The sequence below is a fragment of the Podarcis filfolensis genome, assembly GCF_964270895.1.
Source record: "Podarcis filfolensis genome assembly, chromosome: 2".
In the NCBI taxonomy this organism is placed as follows: Eukaryota; Metazoa; Chordata; class Lepidosauria; order Squamata; family Lacertidae; genus Podarcis; species Podarcis filfolensis.
Genome location: NC_139605.1, coordinates 56,644,650 through 56,665,901, shown reverse-complemented (window position 1 = coordinate 56,665,901; position 21,252 = coordinate 56,644,650). Strand labels below are relative to the sequence as shown.

The window sequence follows — 21,252 nt, the reverse complement described above, 5'->3', positions numbered from 1 at the left end:
ACCTCAGGTTAAGTACTTAATTCGTTCCGGAGGTCCATACTTAACCTGAAACTGTTCTTAACCTGAAGCACCACTTTAGCTAATGGGGCCTCCTGCTGCAGCCGCGCCGCCGGAGCACAATTTCTGTTCTCATCCTGAAGCAAAGTTCTTAACCTGAAGCACTATTTCTGGGTTAGCAGAGTCTGTAACCTGAAGCGTATGTAACCTGAAGCATATGTAACCCGAGGTACCACTGTAGATTCAAAGCTACATTAAAGGCTTTAATTTAAAGCCAGGGGTGGGCAAGCCTGTATTCTCACCTCATGTGCTGCAGCAGCGTCGAGCTTCCTTTTACAGTAAATGGCGCATAGTATTTAAGGCCAGCCAAGTTATTTTACCTGAGGAGGGAAATCCCACAAGCAGTGGCGTAGCGTGGGTTGTCAGCACCCGGGGCAAGGCAAGTAATTTACGCCCCCTAACCCGTGGATTTGCGCCCCCTAACCCGTGGATTTGCGCCCCCTAACCCATTGATTTGGCCTAACCCCAGATGTTGCGCCCGGTGCGGTCCGCCCCCCCTGCACCCCCCACGCTACGCCACTGCCCACAAGCGCCTTTCCCTCCTCCCTGGCACTAGAGGTGCAGCAACAATAAATTTAATAACCCACAATTTGCTGCCCTTCCTTCCATGACACCCCAAATCAGCTTGCGTGAGGGGCCGCCGCCTCTCTCCGCCCAAGAGCAGGGCCAGCCTTGTTACTGAGGTAATGTGTGTGAAAAGTGTGGAGTACTTATACCGCGCTACGTTAAGTATTTATTACTAAAAAAAAACACACCCCAGGTCACGCGAGTCTAGGTTCGTGTTCCCTCCAAGTCAGGTGTGTGTGTGTGTGTGTGTGTATGTGTGCCTGCCTGTCTCTTTCTCTGTCTCTGTCTGTCAGTTCTGCATGCGCGCGCACAAGCAGCAGCCTACCCGCCGCTCCCGGAGCCTGGCTCTGCAAGCGACAGCGGCCTCTCCTTTCCTCTAGGGGGCGGGCTAGACGGGGCGGAGCGGCGGCGGCGGCGGAGCTGCTGGGCCGCTGGCTGGCGGGCGGCATGGGGCTGTGAGCCGGCCGGGCAGCGCCCAGGCCCCGCGCCCGCCATGCCAGGCAAAGCCCAGCACTTCCAAGGTCCCCAGGTCAGCTGCTGCACCAAGTACCTGCTCTTCGCCTCCAATGTGCTCTTCTGGGTGGGTGAGCGAGCGGGCGCGCGGGACGCGGCCCGCCTCGAGGCGTCGGGGGCGCGGTGGGGCGCGCGGTGGGGAGGGGGCTTGCGCCGCCCGCTTCCCGCGGGGGTGCCGAACTAGGAGTGGGGCGTGGGGTGGGGGGAGAGACGGACGGGTCTCCCCTTATTTTCGGCTGCAAGGTCCGGGCCTGGCTCGGGGGTCGCTGGCCTGCCGAGAAGCAGAGGGGGCTCCCCTTCTCCCCTCACCCTCCTTGCGGCGGAAATAATGGAGAGCCGTCTCTCATTTTAAGGGTGCTCCGGTGGAGAATCTGCAGGAAACTGAGCTTGGTACGGGGGTGGTGGTGGGGTGGGAAAGGTTCCTTCTTAGGAGCGCCCTTTCCCTGGGACGAAGACGCTTCCAGCTAGGGATGGTCATTATACCTGGTTTGGTACATGAATGTGCGAAGCTAGACTGTGATCCCTGTAATCCTCTTTCTCTGTCTCTGTATTGTCTGACCGGCAGCATTATACACTTCGGGCAGAGCAGCGGTTTCCCCCACCGCTTACTACCTGAGCTTTTTGTATGCAGAGTATGTGCTCTTCCCAGATTCTTCCTCCTGGTAATGCTCCCCTGTATTTATTGCCAATAGAGTGTCATTCCCTTGCCCCCCACGCAAAAAAAGTTATTCTCTGGCTCAGAAGGTTAGAAGAAATTCTGTGCATGTGTGAACAGTGTGCAGCAAACCAGGTGCCCAAAGTCAGCTGCTTTGAAGGCACGTGCGCCAATGTTCTTTAACTACTTACTGTTGGTGAAACTCCTGCTGAGGGCTTCTTGCATTGGTTGGTTGCCCCTCATCCAACTTAACCCCCCCTTCTTGTTCTCAGGTGTGTTTGTTGGGAAGGGTAGTTGCCTTTGCAAGCTGCCATCCGACAAAACTACAGTTCCCAGGGAGCAATAGGATGATCTGAGTGCACCCAGTGCCATCAGGTCACACGTGCCACCATTGTGAGCTTGACTAGGAAAGAACTTGCATGTAATGCCTTGGTTCTCTTCCATGAGCGGAAAAGCATCTTCCAGTCAAAGAAAGGCTCTTTATGTCATGATGGCCAACGTGGATGGCTTTAAAACAGAAGCAGACAAGTTCAGAGAGAATAAGAACTGTCGATAGTAACTACTCAGAAATGCAGTTGGGGAAGAGTTTTGTTGTGCTCAGATGGGCTTCCCGCAAGGATTTGCACAGCCACTGTAAGAACAGGATGCTGGACTTGATAGGCCATTGGTCTGGTCCAGCAGAGCTCCAAATCTGATGAGCTTTTCCTAAGCGTTCTCTGAGAAATCTTATAAATACCGTGGCCATTTGAGACAAGGGGAACTTAGCCACCACTGCTTTCAGCCTCCACTGTTCTTGCATGCTTCACCACCCTCGGCAAAGGAAGTTGTGCTATGGGAAGGTGCGCCCATCTGCCTGTTTGGTTGTATCATATGCTTGTGGTTTACCAGTTGCAGCACTGAGACTCCCTGCATCTGTTTGTTTGTGGCTTTTGCCATTGACTGACATAACCCTCAGAAGGCATTGTGGTAAAGATGGGAGTGGCCTGCGATGCTAGACACCAGACTTGCCCTCTGACTCATTTACCACAATATTGTGCTAACAAGTGCATTTTTCTATATAAGATGATGTTGTGGGTTTAGTTATGGTAGTGTTTGTCTGATTATGACAATACCTATGTATGTTTGTTGTAAAATTGTTCTTAACAGGGGGAATAGGCCCAGAAGGGAAGCCATTTTGCAGGAAGACTGTTGTTTTTACAGGGAAGTTATCCCAAATCCCTGATACACATCATGGTGGTGCAAGCAAGTTACTCCTTTGGAAATGCAAAAGAACTTTGCTTCCAGCTATAATCTATAATGAGACTTGGGTATGCTTCAAAAGTGACAAAACTCTTACACAGAAAATGCTTCCATACAGGAGACATTGTGAAACTATCCCCAGAATGCGTACGCTGCATATGCATCACACTGAAGAGCTGCATACGTGCATATTCACATGTGATGGTCTACCCCATGGGTAGGCAAACTAAGGCCCGGAGGCCAGATCCGGCCCAATCACCTTCTCAATCCGGCCCGCGGACGGTCCGGGAATCAGCGTGTTTTTACATGAGTAGAATGTGTGCTTTTATTTAAAATGCATCTCTGGGTTATTTGTGGGGCATAGGAATTCGTTCATCCCCCCCCCCAAAAAATATAGTCCGTCCCCCCCACAAGGTCTGAAGGACAGTGGACCAGTCCCCTACTGAAAATGTTTGCTGACCCCTGGTCTACCCATAGATTGCATTGCCTTCTGTTTTGCCCACAAGACAGCTTTCCATGTTGTCACATTTGAAGCTGGCTTGTTTTGACCCGCTGTGATTGTTCCAACCTCTGCCAGTCACGTTTGGGAGTGAAAATAAACACAGTGTTAGTAAGTATGCCTACAGTTTCCAGGGAAGCTGGGGTTAGCTAGAGTTACTTCCCTTAACATATTGCCTGCCCTGATGGACATTGGACCCCTGCACTTCCTGTACAGTGAACGTTGCTGTTTGTGAAATATTTATTTATTTTTAAAATGTCTCTGGAATAGTACTCTCTGGGCAAGGCCACACGATGCAATTCAAGATGAAAACCTGCATAAATAATAAAATCACAAAAGCAACTATTAAGTCAAGATTATAGGGTGGAGAAAGAAGTGAACCCAAGAGTTCTCTAGATTAAAAATTCCTTCAAGCTTATCTGAAGGGAAAATTGTATTGTCTTGACATGTTTTCTGAAAACCAGTAAGAAGGATGACAGATAAACCTCTTGGGGCAGGGAGTTCTACACTTGGGTACCACCAGAGAAGATCTAGATCAGGGGTGGGGAACCTTTCGGCCTCCAGGTATTGCTGAACTACAGTTCTCAGCAGCCCTAGCAAGCACAGCCAGTGGTCAGGGATGATAGGAGTTGTGGTCCAGCAACATTTGGATGGCCACAAATTCCGCATTACTGATCTAGATGTTGCAGGTGGCTAGAGCTACCTCAGGTGGCTGGGGGCACTGACAACTGATTCTCCTTGGATGATCTATATGTGCAAGGTGGTAGGAAGCATTCCTTCAGATAAGAACATCTGGTTCATGCAACAACCGGGACTTGTTTCAGCCTGCTGAAGGATGAGGGTGAGTCATCTCTGATATTTTGATAAGGCAGACAACCTGACAGAGTGATCCAGAAATGGGCTGTGCAAAGGTACAGATGCTGTCGTTTAGAAATAAGTTTCCTTGGGTTTTGTGAGTGCTTTGCTTATCCAGAGTTTACTTAAATCCTGGTGTGTTTACAAACCTGTAAGTTTGCCAGATACTGAGTTGGGCTGCTGTTCTATCTAGCCCAGTACAGTACTATCTACTGTGACTGGCAATGGCTCTCCAAGGGTGAAATATTTCCCAGCCTTGGTACCTGAGATCCTTTCATCTGGAGAAGCCACGGATTGACTTACTGTTTACAAAGCATGCACTCAGCCACTGAGTTATGCTTTCTTTTCAGGTGTTCTCCAGATGACTTGTTTATTGAGCATTCATCCTGATTTGCTTGCACAACGCTTATGCGGAGGTTAGATCATACCTTGTTTTTACGGGGCGGTTATACAACAAGGAACATTCATCTTGATTTGCTTGTGGGTTGTTTACATGTCTTCCTGTGCTTCATTCATCCCTTACGTTTCGGTGCATTTTCCTGCCAACCAACCACAAAGTCCATTTTTTTAATTTCCAAAGTGGATTTGCTCTGCAAGGGACAGCAGCCTTTTAATCCACTTTAATGGCACAAACCCAAAGTTCCAGTATCCACCTGAATCCCTTTCACAGAATAGTAACCATTTGGAAGCCACGTCAGCTAATTCAATTTCTTTTAGTTAATTGACTTTTCTGCTCTTGGGTTTTGCAGGTTATTGTGTACCATGGCCAATTCCAGCTCTCTCACGCCATTTCCATGTTTCTGGAATATGACTGCCTGTATACAACAAGGTTAGCCAACAGAGTGCTTTTAAATGTTTTGGACTGCAACTTCCATCAGCCCCAGCCAGCATGACCAATGGCCAGGAGTAATGATAGATGTAATTTAAAAGCATCTGGATGGCATCATGTTGGCTAGCCCTGTTGTATACAAACAGTTCTTTTCCAGAGACAGTGTGGTAGCTTGTATTGTCCATGGTACACAATGACCTCCAAAACACATGGAGACTAGCTGAAGAGGGGAAAATGCAGCACAGGACACTCTCAACTTACTTCCAGAAATAGTGTGTAAAGCCAAAACTGAATTCAATGTCAGGTGGGATTGCTAAAGTACTTTTTCCTGGATGCCCGCTCCCTTTCTATTTTTTATTTTTGCCAAGCACATAAAGCTGAATGGACACATGCTAAAGGCACATAAGCTGCGAGTTACCAGTACTTTTACGTTACCTTCTGTGTGTACACAGCCCTAATCAGTGTCCCCTCTAGGTAGGCTGATGTCTTAACTATCTCCATTATACACCGCTAGAATTTTGGTGCTGGCTGCTGCATTTTGGGGGCACACAACGAAATGCCTGGCAAAGTTCCAAATGCAATAGCCCCTGGTCCTGAAAACTTTTCTTGGCTTTTCATGAAGTCAGATCAAGGGGTACTCATGCTGGGTCGAAACAGAGAGCCAAATACTTCAGTGGAATTTTTCTTTGAGTTCCCAGTTGAAGTGCTTATTTTGCATTAGGATATTGTGGGATGTGCGTAAGCAGCGGGTGTGTGGGTTGGGACTGAGAGCTTTTATTGGCATGACAGGACCTCCCAGCTGTGTATTATGCAAGTTTGATTTGTGTTGCTTCCAGAACCTTGATCTTTTTCTCTAGGAAGGGTTTACTCGTCTATCACAATACCTTGTTTGATCTGTCTCCTACCCCTTTTCCTTCTTCTCTCCAGAAGAAAAAGCATAAAAAACCAGAGAGGGAGGGGAAATCACCATAAATGAGACACAAAGAGGATCACCTGGGTATGAGTATTGCATCAGCAAAAATGGTTCAATAGAGAAGGTTGGCATGGGAGAATCAGATTCACTCCATACATCAGTTACTGCAGGATTTGGGGAAATTGTATTTCCTCAGACCTTTTTGTCTGCATTAGCTTGCCTGATGGAAATTGAGAGATAAAGGTAACTAAAGATGAATGCTTATCCTTTCAGAGTCCTAGTGTATTTGAAACATTTTTGCTCCCCTCTTTAGCCAAAGAGGCTCCCCAAGTGGCTTACAAAAAACGGTGGTAAGACATTTGCTTGCCTCAGACTTCTAATCTAAAAGGCAAAACACACAAAGAAAAAGGGATGGGGAGGGAGGAGGCCTTGGGCACCAGTTCTTAAAGTTATTGTTCTTATAACACAGTTATTTAGTTCTATTTGTGCAGACTTTAGCTGTCTAAGAGAGCAACTGCTCTCTGGAAAAAACTCTTTTCCTTCCCCACCACCCATCAAATCTGGCAGCTAAGCAGGTAACACGCAGTTCACCCAGGTTTAGCTGTCGGAACTCAGTGGCAACTGAAATCTGCATTGAGGGCAGGACTTGATGGAGTTGCCCTCCCTTGCTCATGTAATGGTGATGAAAGAAGCCATACTTCATTGTATTATTACCTAGTCCTAGTGGGTGGCAAATTGATCTTCTGAACAGGATTTGTTGCTGGCATCAATCTTTGCTTTGGAGATCTTTAAGCTATAGCATCCATCATCTTAGGTCAGAAGGTGGTAGAAATAGCAAGATTGAAGTGTCCAGGTTGACATTGAGGGATAAGGTTGTCCAGGATTGTAGGGTGAACCATAAGTAGCACCCTGGAAGGCCTTGTGGCTACAGGCAGGATGCTATTTTTTAACAAGCTAAAGTCATCATTACAGTCGTACCTTGGGTTGTCCAACAGAATCCATTCCAGAAGTCCATTCGACTTCTAAAATGTTCGCAAACCAAAGCACGGCTTCCGATTGGCTGATTGGCCCCAGAAACAATGGCAACAGCCAAAACAAACATTTGGCTTCCAAAAAACATTCACAAACCAGAACACTTGCTTCTGGGTTTGCGGTGTTCGGGAGCCAAAATGTCCGTGTTCCAAGGCATTTGACAGCCAAGGTACGACTGTATTGGCTTTTGTGTAGTCAGTAGTGTATTTACATGAGTCCCAAAGTAGTGACAAATTAGCATTACCAAACCAGGGCAAAGTTTTTACAACAGTGACTTGATTTTCGAAAGTCACTTTGTAATGCTTTTGCTGTGCCAAAAATGTGTCAGGAATTGGGCCTTAGCCGAGATGGATCTGAGTAGCCCTAGCTTTGCCCAAACTCTGCTTGTCTTTGTCTGAGGCATGCAAAATCATTGAAAGACTTTGGCAGGCCAGATGTGAGGCTGGCTTTAGGCAGAGGGCTGGTTCGGATGTAATGATCACAGCTTAATAAACCATGATTTATTAAGCCAAGAATGAGTTCTCTGCTTCCTCCTCCTTTAGTTCACAGGCTACACTTATCCTGTCCTGATTTGTTAAACATTGAGCCACAGGATATGATCCTAGTTGTTGCGATTAAACCACAGTTTCACTGTTCACATGCAACAGGAAACTGCAGTTTAAACAAACCATGATAAAAAGGTGAAGTCCTCATGCAGGGTTGGCGGGCTCAGGCATGATGCTTGTCTTGGCTTAATACACCTTGTTTTATTAAGCCAGAATCTTTCCGTCTGAATGGGCACAAAGTTAAACAGTACTCTGTGTACTGATGTTGCTTCTTTTGCATATCATCAACTCCATGTTGGAGCATCCCCGGAGCTCCTGAGCCCCTTGTCTCCCATCACATAAATTTCCTTTGTGGTACCTACATGCTGTTGAATGGTTTCTTTAAATGTAAAGGTTCATCATTGTTCCACCCGATGTGTATGTCTTTAAGGGGCCAGAGCAAGATAACGAGACCCAGCTTTACAGCTGTGAAACATAGCAGGCGCTGCTGAGTTGTATTTGATTAAGGTGTGTCAGCATTTGGGTGTAGTATATAAGGAGCAGCACCTAGCTCTCCCATTACCCTGGGGGATGGGTTGGTGGTTGGGTCTGGTTTGGTTGTTAATGTATTTAGTGTAAAAGGAGTTTTTGTTTTTCTTATTAAAACCTTGTTTAAGTTATTTTTGAGTCCTTTCTTTTTAATGCATGGTCTCCCCAGCAAGCTCTCTGCAGCGCTACCATACTGCAAATAGCCAACACATGCAGCTCCCCACAGACAGTGGGGTAAGCATGCAGCAATTGCCCTAGGAAACGGGCAGGGCCTTATTTGTGGGCAAGGGGAGAGCTCTGATCAATGCTGCTGCTGTTTCAGAAACGTTCCAACTCCTACCATGGGAACAGAGCAGCCATTGTCTGCACTGTGCCAGGCTTTGAATTGCTCCAGACGCTGTGTCTCCAGCCTTCTGTTTTCCAAGACTGGCAAGCCAGGACCCATATCGGGGGTGGGGGGTGGCCTGTTAGTGTCAGTGGGACTGGAAAAGTGTGGCAGTTCAGTGCGTTCTATCCTGCAGTGGTGTAAAGTTGGCCTTGTAAGATCTCTCTCAGAAAGAGAAGTTGATCCCCTTTATTAAGAGTCTTAATTAGGTGTTGGCTCCAAGGGTGCAGGGCTGGGAGATATTCTACATCAGGGGTGGGAAACCCTTCTCATCCTCTCATGCACAAAGCATCAGTGGGAGGTCCGAGAAGCAAACATTGGCAGAACAACTCATGTACATTTTACCTTTATTTGGCTAGACTAGTTTCTACAGGCATTCTACATGCCCCATCTCTATCCTCCATCCAGACAAGCAAGAGGATTTATCAGAGTTCAGGGACACATTCCAGCCAGGCAAAAACCCTCAGGGTGTGAAGTAGGCCCATTGAGGGGTGTGGGCTGAGGGGAGGGAAAGCCAGATAGCGAGACCTAGAAGGCCACATTCAACCCTGAGCCCTGAGGTTCCCCATCCCTGGCCTAGATGTCTCATTCAGAGTGGGCCTCCTCTTAGCTGGGGAGATGGCGGTCTTGGGATTGAGGCACACAGGAAGTAGCTGCTGCTCCATAACAAATTCATGGAGGAGAAGGCTATCAATGGCTACTAGCCACAAGGGCTATATTCTGCCCCCTCTATCAGAGGTAGGAGGCTTCTAAATACCATTTGCAAGACCACAGTTGTGGGAAGAGAGCTGTTGCCTTTATGTCCTGCTTATGAGATTCCTGAATTTGTTTGGTGAATGTGAGGACAAAGATGATGGACAGATGGCCTTTTGTCTCATCCAGAAGGCCTGTTCTTAATTGTGTGAATTTTGTGCTCTCCAGTTGCTCCTACTTAATAGGTACAGCAATTGCTTTCTTGCTGTGTGTTCTGAATGGGTACCTAATGCTGTAATATATCCATCAGACATCCGGATCCAAGGATATAACAGTGGCCGCAGTTTAGATTTGTAAAACTGTACATCCTGGGCTCCATGTTTGGAAGTTGCATTTCAGAAATACTCAAGGAAGCATGTGGTGCCTCTGTCTTCCTCTGTTACATTCTGAAGTTTGGGAATTCAAAAAGTCATTTTGCGAAAAGGATCTTTAAAAAACAAAACAAAAACAGAGCATGTTTTGAGTTGAGCTTCTTTCACTCAAAGTTCCAGTCTGCTAGTCATGACCTCCATACCTCTTCCCCTTTGTGCCTGACTCACCCTTTCCCTGTCTCAAGATGCGGCAGTGAGATGAAATGAAACCTAATTCCTTACCCAAAACCACAAATCAACTGCTGTCCTAAACACCCACTAGGGAGTAAATCCCTCTGGACAAAGTGAGGCCTACTTTAGAATAAAGATGCATAGGGTTGTGTTGTCAATTATGCAATGGAAATAAAAATGCTGAGTGTGTGTGAGAGAGGGAATATGAAATGTTTTCACTTTCAAAATTTAGGTTTTTAGAATCCCCCCCCCCCAGGCAGGATATAGGCCTATCTGATTGCTAGGTTCTGGGACTCAGATCAGAAGACGATACACACTGTTTTGGTCCTGCTGGTCCTCTAACCAAAGTCCACTGAAAGGCACTATCACTCCTAGGGATGGATTCAGTTAAGTTCATGCACCCGTAGGAGCCAGCACAACAGAGTCCTGCTAGAACACCAGAACAGCACAAAGCAGGAGGAGAGGGGGAATCGTTCTGTCGAGCAAGCTGAGATGCTTGCGCTGATGGAACAATTAGAAGAGCACAACGCTGAATTCTTCCCGCGGTCTCAATCATGCTGCCGTGCCTGGGAAATGCCATGCATTGCTAATGAGTTGCAGGTGGCTGCAGTGCTTAGAAGTGGGCATGCCTTGGGGAGTAGGTGCTGGAGAGACTGGAGGTCCCGTTGGTGGGGTGGAGTGCAGTTCCTTGGCAACATCTTCACCTAGCCTGGTCCTCACTGATCCCCTGCATCTAGGGGAACTTGGAACATATCTTGTCAGGTCTTAAGGTAAAGGTAAAGGGACCCCTGACCATTAGGTCCAGTCGTGGCCGCCTCTGGGGTTGCGGCGCTCATCTCGCTTTATTGGCCGAGGGAGCCAGCCTACAGCTTCCGGGTCATGTGGCCAGCATGACTAAGCTGCTTCTGGCGAACCAGAGCAGCGCACGGAAACGCCGTTTACCTTCCCGCCAGAGCGGTACCTATTTATCTACTTGCACTTTGACATGCTTTCGAACTGCTAGGTTGGCAGGAGCAGGGACCGAGCAACGGGAGCTCACCCCATCGTGGGGATTCAAACTGCCGACCTTCTGATCGGCTAGTCCTAGGCTGTGTGGTTTAACCCACAGCGCCACCCTAAAAGCTTCAAGCCGTGTGGAAGATGATAGAAGATGAATACTTCTTTATGTTATTTCTCAGCAGTTTGTGCAGTACTTGGGAGATTGCTGTGTGTTTTGCATGGGAGGCAAATGGTGAAGTGGATCCTGGTAGACTTATTACCCACTGCATTGCACGACATCTTTAGGAGAACAAAAGGCTAAGGAGTAAACCCTACACAAATCCAGAATGGGGTCCCTAAAGTGGTTGGATGGCTCCTTGTACACCTCTTTCCGGCAACTCCTGCAGCCAAGCTGGTACCAAATGTATTGCTCTGCTTTTCTTTGGACCACATCAGCAAGGCCAAGAGGGGGGTCTTGTCATCTGGGCAGCCCAGGACCTCCATACAAACTGCCCAGGGGAGGCCACTTCAGTGCTGCTAACGCAGCAGGAAGCAGCTGTTACGAGTTACTGGTCTCTGCATCCGCAGCAGGCACTGTAATTCTCCAGTGGTTTATCTTCACCCCCAGAGGCACACTCCATTGTCTCTCGAGACAGATGGATGCCAACAATGCAACAGATTTGGTGCAAAGATTCCTGCAATGTGTGTAGGGTGTGCTCCTCCTCCTTGCTGTGTTCTCCATAACACTGTGCTCTTTCCTCTTTTTCAGTTGCTGGGGGCTGCCTTCCTGGCCATTGGTCTGTGGGCCTGGGCAGAAAAGGTAAGTGTGGCTGCTGCCTTGGACCATAGAATGATGAATTTTCTGGCTGGTGCTTTTTAATGTTCTCACTGGTGTTCGGGATTATAGATGGCTCTGGTGCTCTTAGCCGTGGCGTTAGGTTCCTGAAACGAACATGCCTGTAAACTAACCCAGGTTCTCCAAGTAAGTAGCTTATCCCCTCTGACTAGGTGAAGAGGACAAGTGATTGACAGGCCTCTGCCTCTGAGCGCTTTGTGGCACATAGCTGTGCTGCCAGCTCTTGACAAGTGAGCTGAGGTAACCAATCATTTTCTTCCAGCCAGCAAGGATACTCTAGTTCACCAGTGAGCGACGTTCATTAGAAACACCAAAGAAGGGATTCAACATTGCAACTTCTCTGATGCTTCTATCAGCACAAGCATTTGTGGTTGCTGGGTGAAATTATCTCCCATCTCTTCCATGCAGTGTTCTGGGGACCCTGACCCTCCAGAATGGATCTGGGGGAGGTGAAGGTGGGAGGGAGAAACCCCATTGCACTCTTGTAAGCCCTTGCTCTGACTTCTGCTAGCTTGCCAGGCTAGTTGGATCCAGGCCCCAGATCCTCTATTTCAGTTTATTAAGGACTCAGTGTTGGACTGAAAATACAGACTTGTGCAATGATCTTAAAACACACTTCTGGATGTAAGTTTCATAGGATCATAGAACTGTAGAGTTGGAAGGTATTTCTAGGATCATCTAGTTCAACCCCCTACAATGCAGGAATCTTTCTCCTAACATGGGGCTTGAATCCTTTTGAAATAAGTGTTCCTGTTTTCCAGGTAAAGTGGGTGGTATTCAGCTACGTTTTACTAAGAGTAGGCTCACTGAAATAAATGAACATGACTAAGTTGCGCCGATAAATTTCAGGAGGTTGACTGAGTAAAACTTAGTTGAATACCATCCAGTGGGAGGAATTCACCATAGAGCTATGGCAGTCATTCTGCAGGGTCTCTCAACACCCCCTTGAGGCTTTTTTTGGGGGGTAGGGTGGGGTAGGGTTAAAGCCCCAAAGCACTAGAAGGAGCGCTTGTGCTGGCTTCCACTAATGAGACTTGTTAGTTGAATCCTGCCCAGTATCTTTGTGGTGCCAGCTTATACATCAAACTGAATTTCCAAGTTTCAAGTCCTTATCAGGTATACAGCAGGCCTATGTGCAAACTGAGGACTTCAATACCAGGTGACAGGTTGCATGTTTGAAATGAGCTGTCTGTCAGAGTTTATGACCACAGATGGGCCTTTCATATGACATGACATCGCCTCAAATACGGTGCTTTTCAGTTGAGTAGGCTCAGGCTGCCCACTGTTGAAAAATCAAGGGATGTGCCTGCATGTGTTTACTAGTCCTTTGTGAAGGTGATCGATTTAGGGTACACTGCAGTAATGCCTGCTTCCATTCTTAACCCTGGTCCCTTGTGTTACAAGCTGTTTTACCCATGTACAGCAGAGCTCCCACTCCGAAACATCACTTTTATTGTACTTGGCTCTGCAGGATAACTCCCCTGGGATTTACAGCAAATCCCTTCCTCTCCCTAGAGTCACTGCACATTTATACTGAGAGCCTCGTTTTCTTTCCACCTCCCCTTCTAACCCCAGTAAGTCATCCTAAACAGAATGCGTGGTGCCCTATCAATAAAGAAGAAATATTGAGTCCTGTGACTTGTGAATGTCAGGTCCTAATGCTCAAAGAAGGATGCTGCTGTTACTTGCAGTTCTGGGAAAGGGTTGTGGGTAGCAGATTCTGAATCCCAGTGGTGGCTGACATTTTTTTCTTTTTATAATAATAATAATAATAATTTATTATTTGTAGCCCGCCCATCTGGCTGGGTTTCCCCAGCCACTCTGGGCGGCTTCCAACAAAGATGAAAAATGGTTCAATGGCCACATTTACCCTTGGCCAATCCAGTGGTGGAGGTGACCAGAACAGGGTTGGCCACTCCCTCTCGCACACACACTTTTACATGCACACTCACATGCGGGAGACCGAGAGGCACACAGAGTCCCTCCTTAGCTGATCTAGGCAGAGCAGCTGAAGAGGAGGGTTTACTGCCCTGTACTGTGTCCTCTTCAATCCCCCTGTTTTTTACTTCTGCCACCCAAATTGGCCACATCAGCCCCTTGAACTGGGGGTTAGCTGCTTCTCCTGTATCCCAAAGATGTAGGATGAGGTTAGAGCATAAGCATCAAGAGGTTGGAATCACCCAGCACCCTTTGAGCCTAGTTTAGACATAATTAGTAAACCATGGTTTGTTGTTACATCTAAGCAGGGACTCATGTCTCTTGTATCCAGTGGCTTTTGGGAAGCGCCAGCTCCTCTGAATCTAAATAATGGACATGAGAATGTAAGAATTCTTTTGATGCATCAAACCCAAAGGTCCATCTAGCCCAGTAGCATCCTATTTCCTTCCAGCAGTGGCCAGCCAGGTGCTTCTGGGAGCTCCCCAGCCTTCAGCTGTTGTCCTTAGCACCTGCTGTTCAGAGGTATGCTGCTGCTGTCCAGGGAGGCTCAATTTGTCTATAAGAACTAATATCCAACACTACGCTTATCTCCCATGAATCTGTCTAATCGTTTTAATGCTGTCTCAGCGAGTCGTTGCCACACACCCTAACCCTGTTGCTGTCCCTGGCCTGCAAGGTAGCTTCCATATAAGCCACAGGAGAAGCAGTGTTGGTGCATTACCACTAATATTACTATAAATTGCAATAAAACTCCTATTCCGTGTGTGTCCATGGTGATGCGCTCCCTTGGAAACAGACTCCTGTCTTCCCCTGCTCTGCTCTTGGAACATGGCAAGACAAGAGATGGTCTCCTTTCTGCTACCTACTCCTCCATCTTCTCAGAGAGTATTTAGCTCTTCAGAGCAGGTACCACACCTGCCTTTCTCAACCTGGTGCCCCCTGCAGCTGTGATGGCTGGGGGTGCTGGGAGCTGGAGTCTGAAAGCATCCTGAGTTCACTGCATTGGGGAAGGCTGTGTTACATGATTCACAAAAGTGGGCTTAAATCAGCCACTTCCGCTTTGAAGAAGAAGCAGCCAGTTCCTTCCTGAGATTAGTCTCTCTCCCCACTCCTACTGTTTGACCCCAAAGGGGCAGTTTACTGCACACAGCTCGTATTTTTTTAAAGCCTCAATATCATAACAGGTAGTTTGACCTTCACTCTGTTACGATTATTACTGCTTGTAGTTAACCAGTGAGTCATTTGCTGTAATAACTGTTGTGATTTACATGATCGTAGCATTAAAAGTGTTACACATCAGTGCTGTGAACTTGGGAGTCATCCATCCCTTCTCCCCCCAGGGCGTGCTTTCCAACCTGTCGTCCATCACAGACCTGGGTGGCTTTGACCCTGTCTGGCTCTTCCTTGTGGTCGGAGGGGTGATGTTCGTCCTGGGGTTTGCTGGCTGCATTGGAGCCTTGAGGGAAAACACTTTCCTGCTCAAATTTGTAAGTCTTTGGGTCTTCCTGCTTTCCCATTCTGGGTGGTGGGAGCTGAATAATGTGAGCTGGGCGCCTCTTGCTCAGATCTCAGCTTGGCAAAATGCAGCGCATCAATACCTAGGAGTGGGGTCCTTTCTGTCTCAGCCTCCTTGGGCCTTAGGAACTAATGCCAGCGCCTGGAGGGAGGCTGAGTGCAGGCATTGCTGCACAAGGAGGGCCAACTGCAATCAAGGGTTTCCCTAGATAGTACAAGGAAGATCCCAGGGCAAGGTGGGGAAGGAACACTGGGTCTACTACTTGGAATGGAAGGACTGAGCAGGGAGCCAACATTTTTTGGGTGGGCTGTGGAGGTTAGAATGAGAAGTATGGTTGGGAATGAAACTGGAGTATGTGCATTCTGTTCCTAGTGCTGCTGCTGCATTTTAACCTCTGTTACCTTCCTTTGGGGGAAATATCATAATAATACCTTGATTTCCTTCTACTTCAGAAGTTTCAGAGGAAGTGGGAAGCACTAGTATTGAGTATCAGCACAGCATTTTTAGGTTTTTGATACTTAAAGGTCAAGGTAAAGGGAGCCCTGACCATTAGGTCCAGTAGTGGCTGACTCTGGGGTTGCGGCGCTCTCTTCGCTTTCTTGGCCGAGGGAGCCAGCGTACAGCTTCCGAGTCATGTGGCCAGCATGACCAAGCCGCTTCTGGTGAACCAGAGCAGCGCACGGAAACACCGTTTCCCTTCCCGCTGGAGCGGTACCTATTTATCTACTTGCACTTTGACGTGCTTTTGAACTGCTAGGTGGGCAGGAGCAGAGACCGAGCAACGGGAGCTCACCCCGTTGCAGGGATTTGAACCGCCAACCTCCTGATCGGCAAGTCCTAGGCTCTGTGGTTTAACCCACAGCACCACCCGCGTCCCTTTTGATATCTTGGTGTGATTTAAGAGACACTTACTGTCTTTCTTACTCTTCTGTATTTATAATCTGCCTTAACAAAAAAGTTCTCAGGGTAGCTTCCCCTGTGATAAGTGTGAGGGCGATCCTTATCCTGCAGCCATGCGCTGCCTGGACATCCCCAGGATCCCCCTGCCTTACTCTCTGACCTGTCTCTGCTTTGCCCTCAGTTCTCTGTGTTCCTGGGGCTCATTTTTTTCCTGGAGCTGACGGCTGGTGTCCTGGCCTTCATCTTCAAGGACTGGATCAAAGATCAGCTCAATTTCTTCATCAACAATAACGTCAAGGCCTACCGCGATGACATCGACCTGCAGAACCTCATAGACTTTGCTCAGGAATATGTGAGTCGTACAATCGCCCTGAGCAATCTGTTTGTTCTAGGGCTGGTGGAGTGTGAGGCACCGTACTGTGGAAAGACCCTGCTTGCGCACATGATAGTTTGGGAAGCCATTCTGGCCACCTGTGGAGATTGTGCTGCTGGTTGGCCTGTTCTTTCTCCCAAAAGTTGTATTTTCTGCAGTCAGAAATGAGATGGAAGAAACATAGGGAAAATGAAGGAGAACCGTGATGTGATGACAGTGTTAACATAGATACCTATGACAAGCGAGTGAGCAATGCATGGTGTTTCCAGATTAATAGGTACCCAGTGTAAAAGCATCCTCTGCACCCCATGGGATTAGAGTGGTAATGGTTAGCAAGCGCACACCAGAGCTGACTCTGCCATCTGGTGGCAGTTGATGAAGCTGCAGGGTTGCAGAAATGCTTCCTGCAGCCTGTATCTGAAAGTGACAGGGACTCTGTGCTGTCTTCCGTGAAAGGCCTCATCCTATAAAGCCAGGATTGGAAACCTCCTGCCCATGGGTCTAATTAGATCAGCTGGGTCTCCCAATTTGGCCTGCTACACTATTTTGCCCAAGCCAAGCCTAGGTTCCCTACACCTGACCTCATGTACAGAGCATGTAAAGATGCAGCTGGGCCCAAGGAGGTTTGCAAAGCCCTGTGCACAATGCTCTGTTTGTGCTTATAAAGTGCAGCACACAGACCTGTGCAAGCCCTGCTGATCAGCTGATCGTAAACATGGGCAAAAGCCGGTCACGTGACACCATTGGGCTATCAGGTGATTGGCAGGTGGACAGTCCTACCCACCTTTCAAATTTAGGCTGCTGGGATGCAGAAGATAAGGATTCAGCCCATGGGTCAGATCCATTTCCCCACTCCTGCTGTGTAATATTTTGCCTTCCTTCCTTGTGACCACATCTGTCCATTTTGTCCATTATTGCACCTTACCCAATCTAGTTGTTGATGGACTCCCAACTCCCATCAACCCCAGCCAGCATGGCCAAGTGGTCAAGAATGGCTGTAGCTGTAGTCCAAAACATATGGAGGGCACCCATTTGAGGAAGGCAGCATTGGTGTTTCTGTGGGTAATTGGTTGCTGGACACTTACGCTGGTTAAAACTGTCTCCCTGTACAGTGGTCTTGCTGTGGGGCTCATGGCCCTAATGACTGGAACCTCAACATTTATTTCAACTGCACTGACTCCAACCCCAGCAGGGAGCGCTGCGGGGTGCCCTTCTCCTGCTGTGTCAAGGACCCTGCGGTAAGGAGCTAAAAGGGGTGGTGAATAGGCCTTAAACCTCAGGAACAAGGGGCTACAGGACAGGGTGGATTCTTTGCTGCTCATTCGCTCCAGACCTATGGAGAGCACGCTTAAGCTGAGACATTAATAGAGCAATTGCTCGTGTATGAATCATTTCCTAATGGCAGAGATGAGGAACCTGTGACCTTCGAGATGTTGTTGGACTCCCATCAGCCCCCACTTTTGGCCATTCTGGCTGGGGCTGATGGGAGCTGGAGTCCAAGAACATTTGCACCTAGTGTACATAGGAGGCCAGGTTAAAAATACAATGATCTGGACGGGCACAACTTTCTGTTTCATGAGCTATATTGGGTTGGGTTGGGGGGGGGTAGATGGTGGAACCAAGGGCTGCAGCTGAGGTATTTGGGAAGGTGTGTCATGCAAAGCCAAGTGTCGGAGAGATTTAGGGGGCAAAGTAGTGAGACCTTTCTCAGGGAAGTGGTTAGAGAGCTTTCCAGTATGGTTTGATTAGCTTTGGGTCTGTTGTTTCCGCAGGAGGATGTTCTCAACACGCAGTGTGGCTATGATGTCCGCCTTAAACTGGTGAGAGCTGGGTTGGTATGTCTGGGCCCTGGGTGGGAGGAGCCAGGCAGATGTCTTCCTAGAAGGCACACCATGGGACCAGGCACAACTAGCAACGGAACAAGTTAGCATTCTGGGTTAAGGGCAGAAATAATAAAGCAAGGGGTGGGCCTGTGCATGTTCTAAATGGGGGATTGTAGAAGTGAGACCAAATGGCTAGGTTGGGGTGAGTTGGGACTAGTGGCCACAGAGCAAATATTATTTTTGCCACTGGGCACAGAGGATTGTAGCATTTCGGCTGAAGTGGTTCCCTCGTCTCTGGGCAGAAGATGGTTCTATGCATCCCTCCTTCCAGAGCTGTTCACCTGCTTGCCTTTGCCTTCTCTGCAGGAGCTGGAGCAGCAGAGCTTCATCCATACCAAAGGATGTGCTGGCCAGTTTGAGAAATGGCTCCAGGACAATCTCATTGTAGTAGCCGGGACTTTTGTGGGCGTTGCGCTGCTCCAGGTATATAAGCTGCTGCTGCTGCTGTGAAGCTGAGGTGGTGGTTGTTTTTGCAGGATAAAGTGCCTTTGAACTCCATATTGTAAACCAATAACCCGCAAAAAAGGCAACCCAAACCCAAGCCCATCCAAGCCTTGTTCAGATACTTAAATTCACATGTTCTCTATTGTGCAAAGGGGCAGGGCAGGCAGGCATGCGCTTGTTAGCTCTGCCCCCTCTGTCGAATCTCCATTGCTAGCCCCTTCGTCTTCCACACATTGGAAGGCAAACGTCTGCAGTGGGGATCCTGCACTCGCTCCACCTCGAACTGCCTTTTCTCTCCTCTGTGCCTGCCTCTCATTCTATTTGCCATTGTACTTCAAAGGCAAAACTGCCCAAGACTTCCCCCTCGCCCCTGTGAGTGGCAGTAATAATACAGAGTTGAGAGCTGTCAAAAGATGGAATCAATATCCTTCCTGATGGTCCCAGCTTTGTATAGTGCTTGTGTGCATGTGTACAAGTGCTTCTCATTCTCTTTAACGTGCACCATCCTCAACCTTGTGTTTCAGATCTTTGGTATCTGCATGGCACAGAACCTCGTGAGTGACATCAATGCCGTGAAAGCCAACTGGTGACACCAGAGCAAGGCCTGTGCCGCCTTCCCCAGGCCCACAGCGCCCTCCGCAGGACTGAAGCCACAATCCTAGCCACAGCCACAGGATGCCGCTGTGCCATTAACCAGCTGTTTTTGTGTGGGTAGCCAGCGCTACCAGTATTAATGGCTCCCCGGCGCCCTTCCATATCGTCCTCCTCCTGGTTGGGGTGCACATGGCGTATGAGCTGCGGGTGGCCAATGTAAATAGTATTTATTATAGGACATTCTGGACAGGACTCCTTCCACCGCTACCCTCACTGCAATATTTGTGGAGCCAGGCAGCCTGTTGCACCTGCAGGCCAGAGACTCTGAAGGCCAAATGACACAGGGAGCTCTGGGGCTGATTGGTGCCACAGGAACCCCAGGCGGATAAGGCACAGCCCCTGCAGCTTCTCGTTGGGAAGCTGGTTGGAACCACCGTCTTGTTTCTGCTGCCTGGTGCAGCCCTGACATTTGTACCCTCCCTTAAGCCTCTACTTCTGGGAGGGGAAGTCTGTGGCTCATCTGACATTGTTGGACTCCAGCTCCCATCGGCCCTAGGTGGTGGGCAAGGGATGATGGGAGTTGTAGTCCAGCAACAGCAGGAGTGCCATGGGATCCTCGTCCCTGCTGTACTTGAATTTTCTGTGCTCCCCTCTCTCTCCATCTGCTCAGGTCTCCTCTCTGTCGGGGGATTGGATTAGGAGGACACGAGGTTATGTACCCTGCTCTCCCCCCACCCCCATGCAAACCAATATGACTGTTGGCTTATGTGGGTCACACTGTTGGTCTCTGCCCTCTCTCTCTCTCTTAGGATCAGAATCCAGCCCAAAGTATTAAGCATAGGACAAGACCCGCTGCCGCATCCCCTTTCCCATCACAACTCAGCCCTACCTGCTTTGTTTTCCAAAGGGTCTTCAGAGGCCCCGTTTCGACAGCTATGCACACACAGGCAAAGCTGGACATGGGTTCAGCTGCTTCCCCCAAGAGAGAGAGCCAATCTGTACAAAAGCTGTGTTTGGTTTAAAACACTGGAACACGGCTAACACCTGGTCTGGCACAAAGAGTAAGACTCCCTTGTGTATCAGAGAGAGAGAGAAACTACATGTTTCTTTATCTCCAGGCTTAGCTGGATTCACTTGTATAAGAAATATGCAAACCTTTGTATGCAATTCCATCTCCTTTCATGTATTGTTCTGTGGGACCCACAGGGAGCACTCCTGGCTAAGCTGAACAAAGTTTTGGCCTTGCCTGTACCTCGTGCTCTGTCCGCCCCACAAGCCCTGCAGGACGACCCCCTCCCCAGTGCTTCTTTGGGGGCCGGCTGGTGGCACTTCTGAGAGGGCACATGGTCAGGAAGGTGCATTTTGTTCTGCGCTTGGATTTGTTGTCATTTTCTCGCTCTCTTTCGGTTGGCATTCTTCCCTAATCCCCCTGGACTCTGCTGCTAACAGGACTGATCCGACCGTCTGGGATTTTGCTGTACCCAATAATAAAGCAACCCCTACCAAATGATTGTTATGCTCTTTTACTCTAACCCCCACCCCCAAAAAACAGGGTGGTCTTTGTGCTTAAGCAGTGATTTCTCTGCTGTTTTAAGGAGCATATAAAGCTGCCTTATAATGAACCAGACCTTTGATCCATCTAGCTCAGTATAGTCTACATCAGTTTCCCAAACTTGGGTCTCTGGCTGTTGTTGGACTACGGTTCCCATCATCACTGACCACTGAGTCCTGCTAGCTAGGGATGATGGGAGTTGTAGTTCCAAAACAGCCCGAGGCCCAAGTTTGGGAAACTCTGGTCTACATTGACTGGCAGTGGATCCCCAGGGTTTCAGGCAGGATCCACTCCCAGCCCTATCTG

General features: G+C 48.5%; 1 protein-coding gene across 2 annotated transcripts; it reads left to right on the top strand.

Moving 5' to 3' along the window:
- The first annotated feature begins 1,010 nt into the window (after window positions 1-1,010).
- On the top strand, window positions 1,011-20,901 carry TSPAN17 (tetraspanin 17). 2 transcript variants are annotated; one of them, XM_083603934.1, is made up of 8 exons: window positions 1,011-1,153; window positions 11,660-11,710; window positions 15,025-15,171; window positions 16,282-16,452; window positions 17,586-17,711; window positions 18,246-18,293; window positions 18,663-18,779; window positions 19,325-20,901. In XM_083603934.1, exons 1-8 carry the CDS (start codon window positions 1,118-1,120, stop codon window positions 19,388-19,390), a joined length of 762 nt encoding a protein of 253 aa, XP_083460060.1. In that variant the 5' UTR covers window positions 1,011-1,117; the 3' UTR covers window positions 19,391-20,901. The 2 variants fall into 2 exon arrangements, with proteins under 2 accessions (XP_083460060.1, XP_083460059.1); XM_083603933.1 differs by having other exon boundaries at window positions 1,020-1,204.
- The last annotated feature ends 351 nt before the right edge of the window (window positions 20,902-21,252 follow it).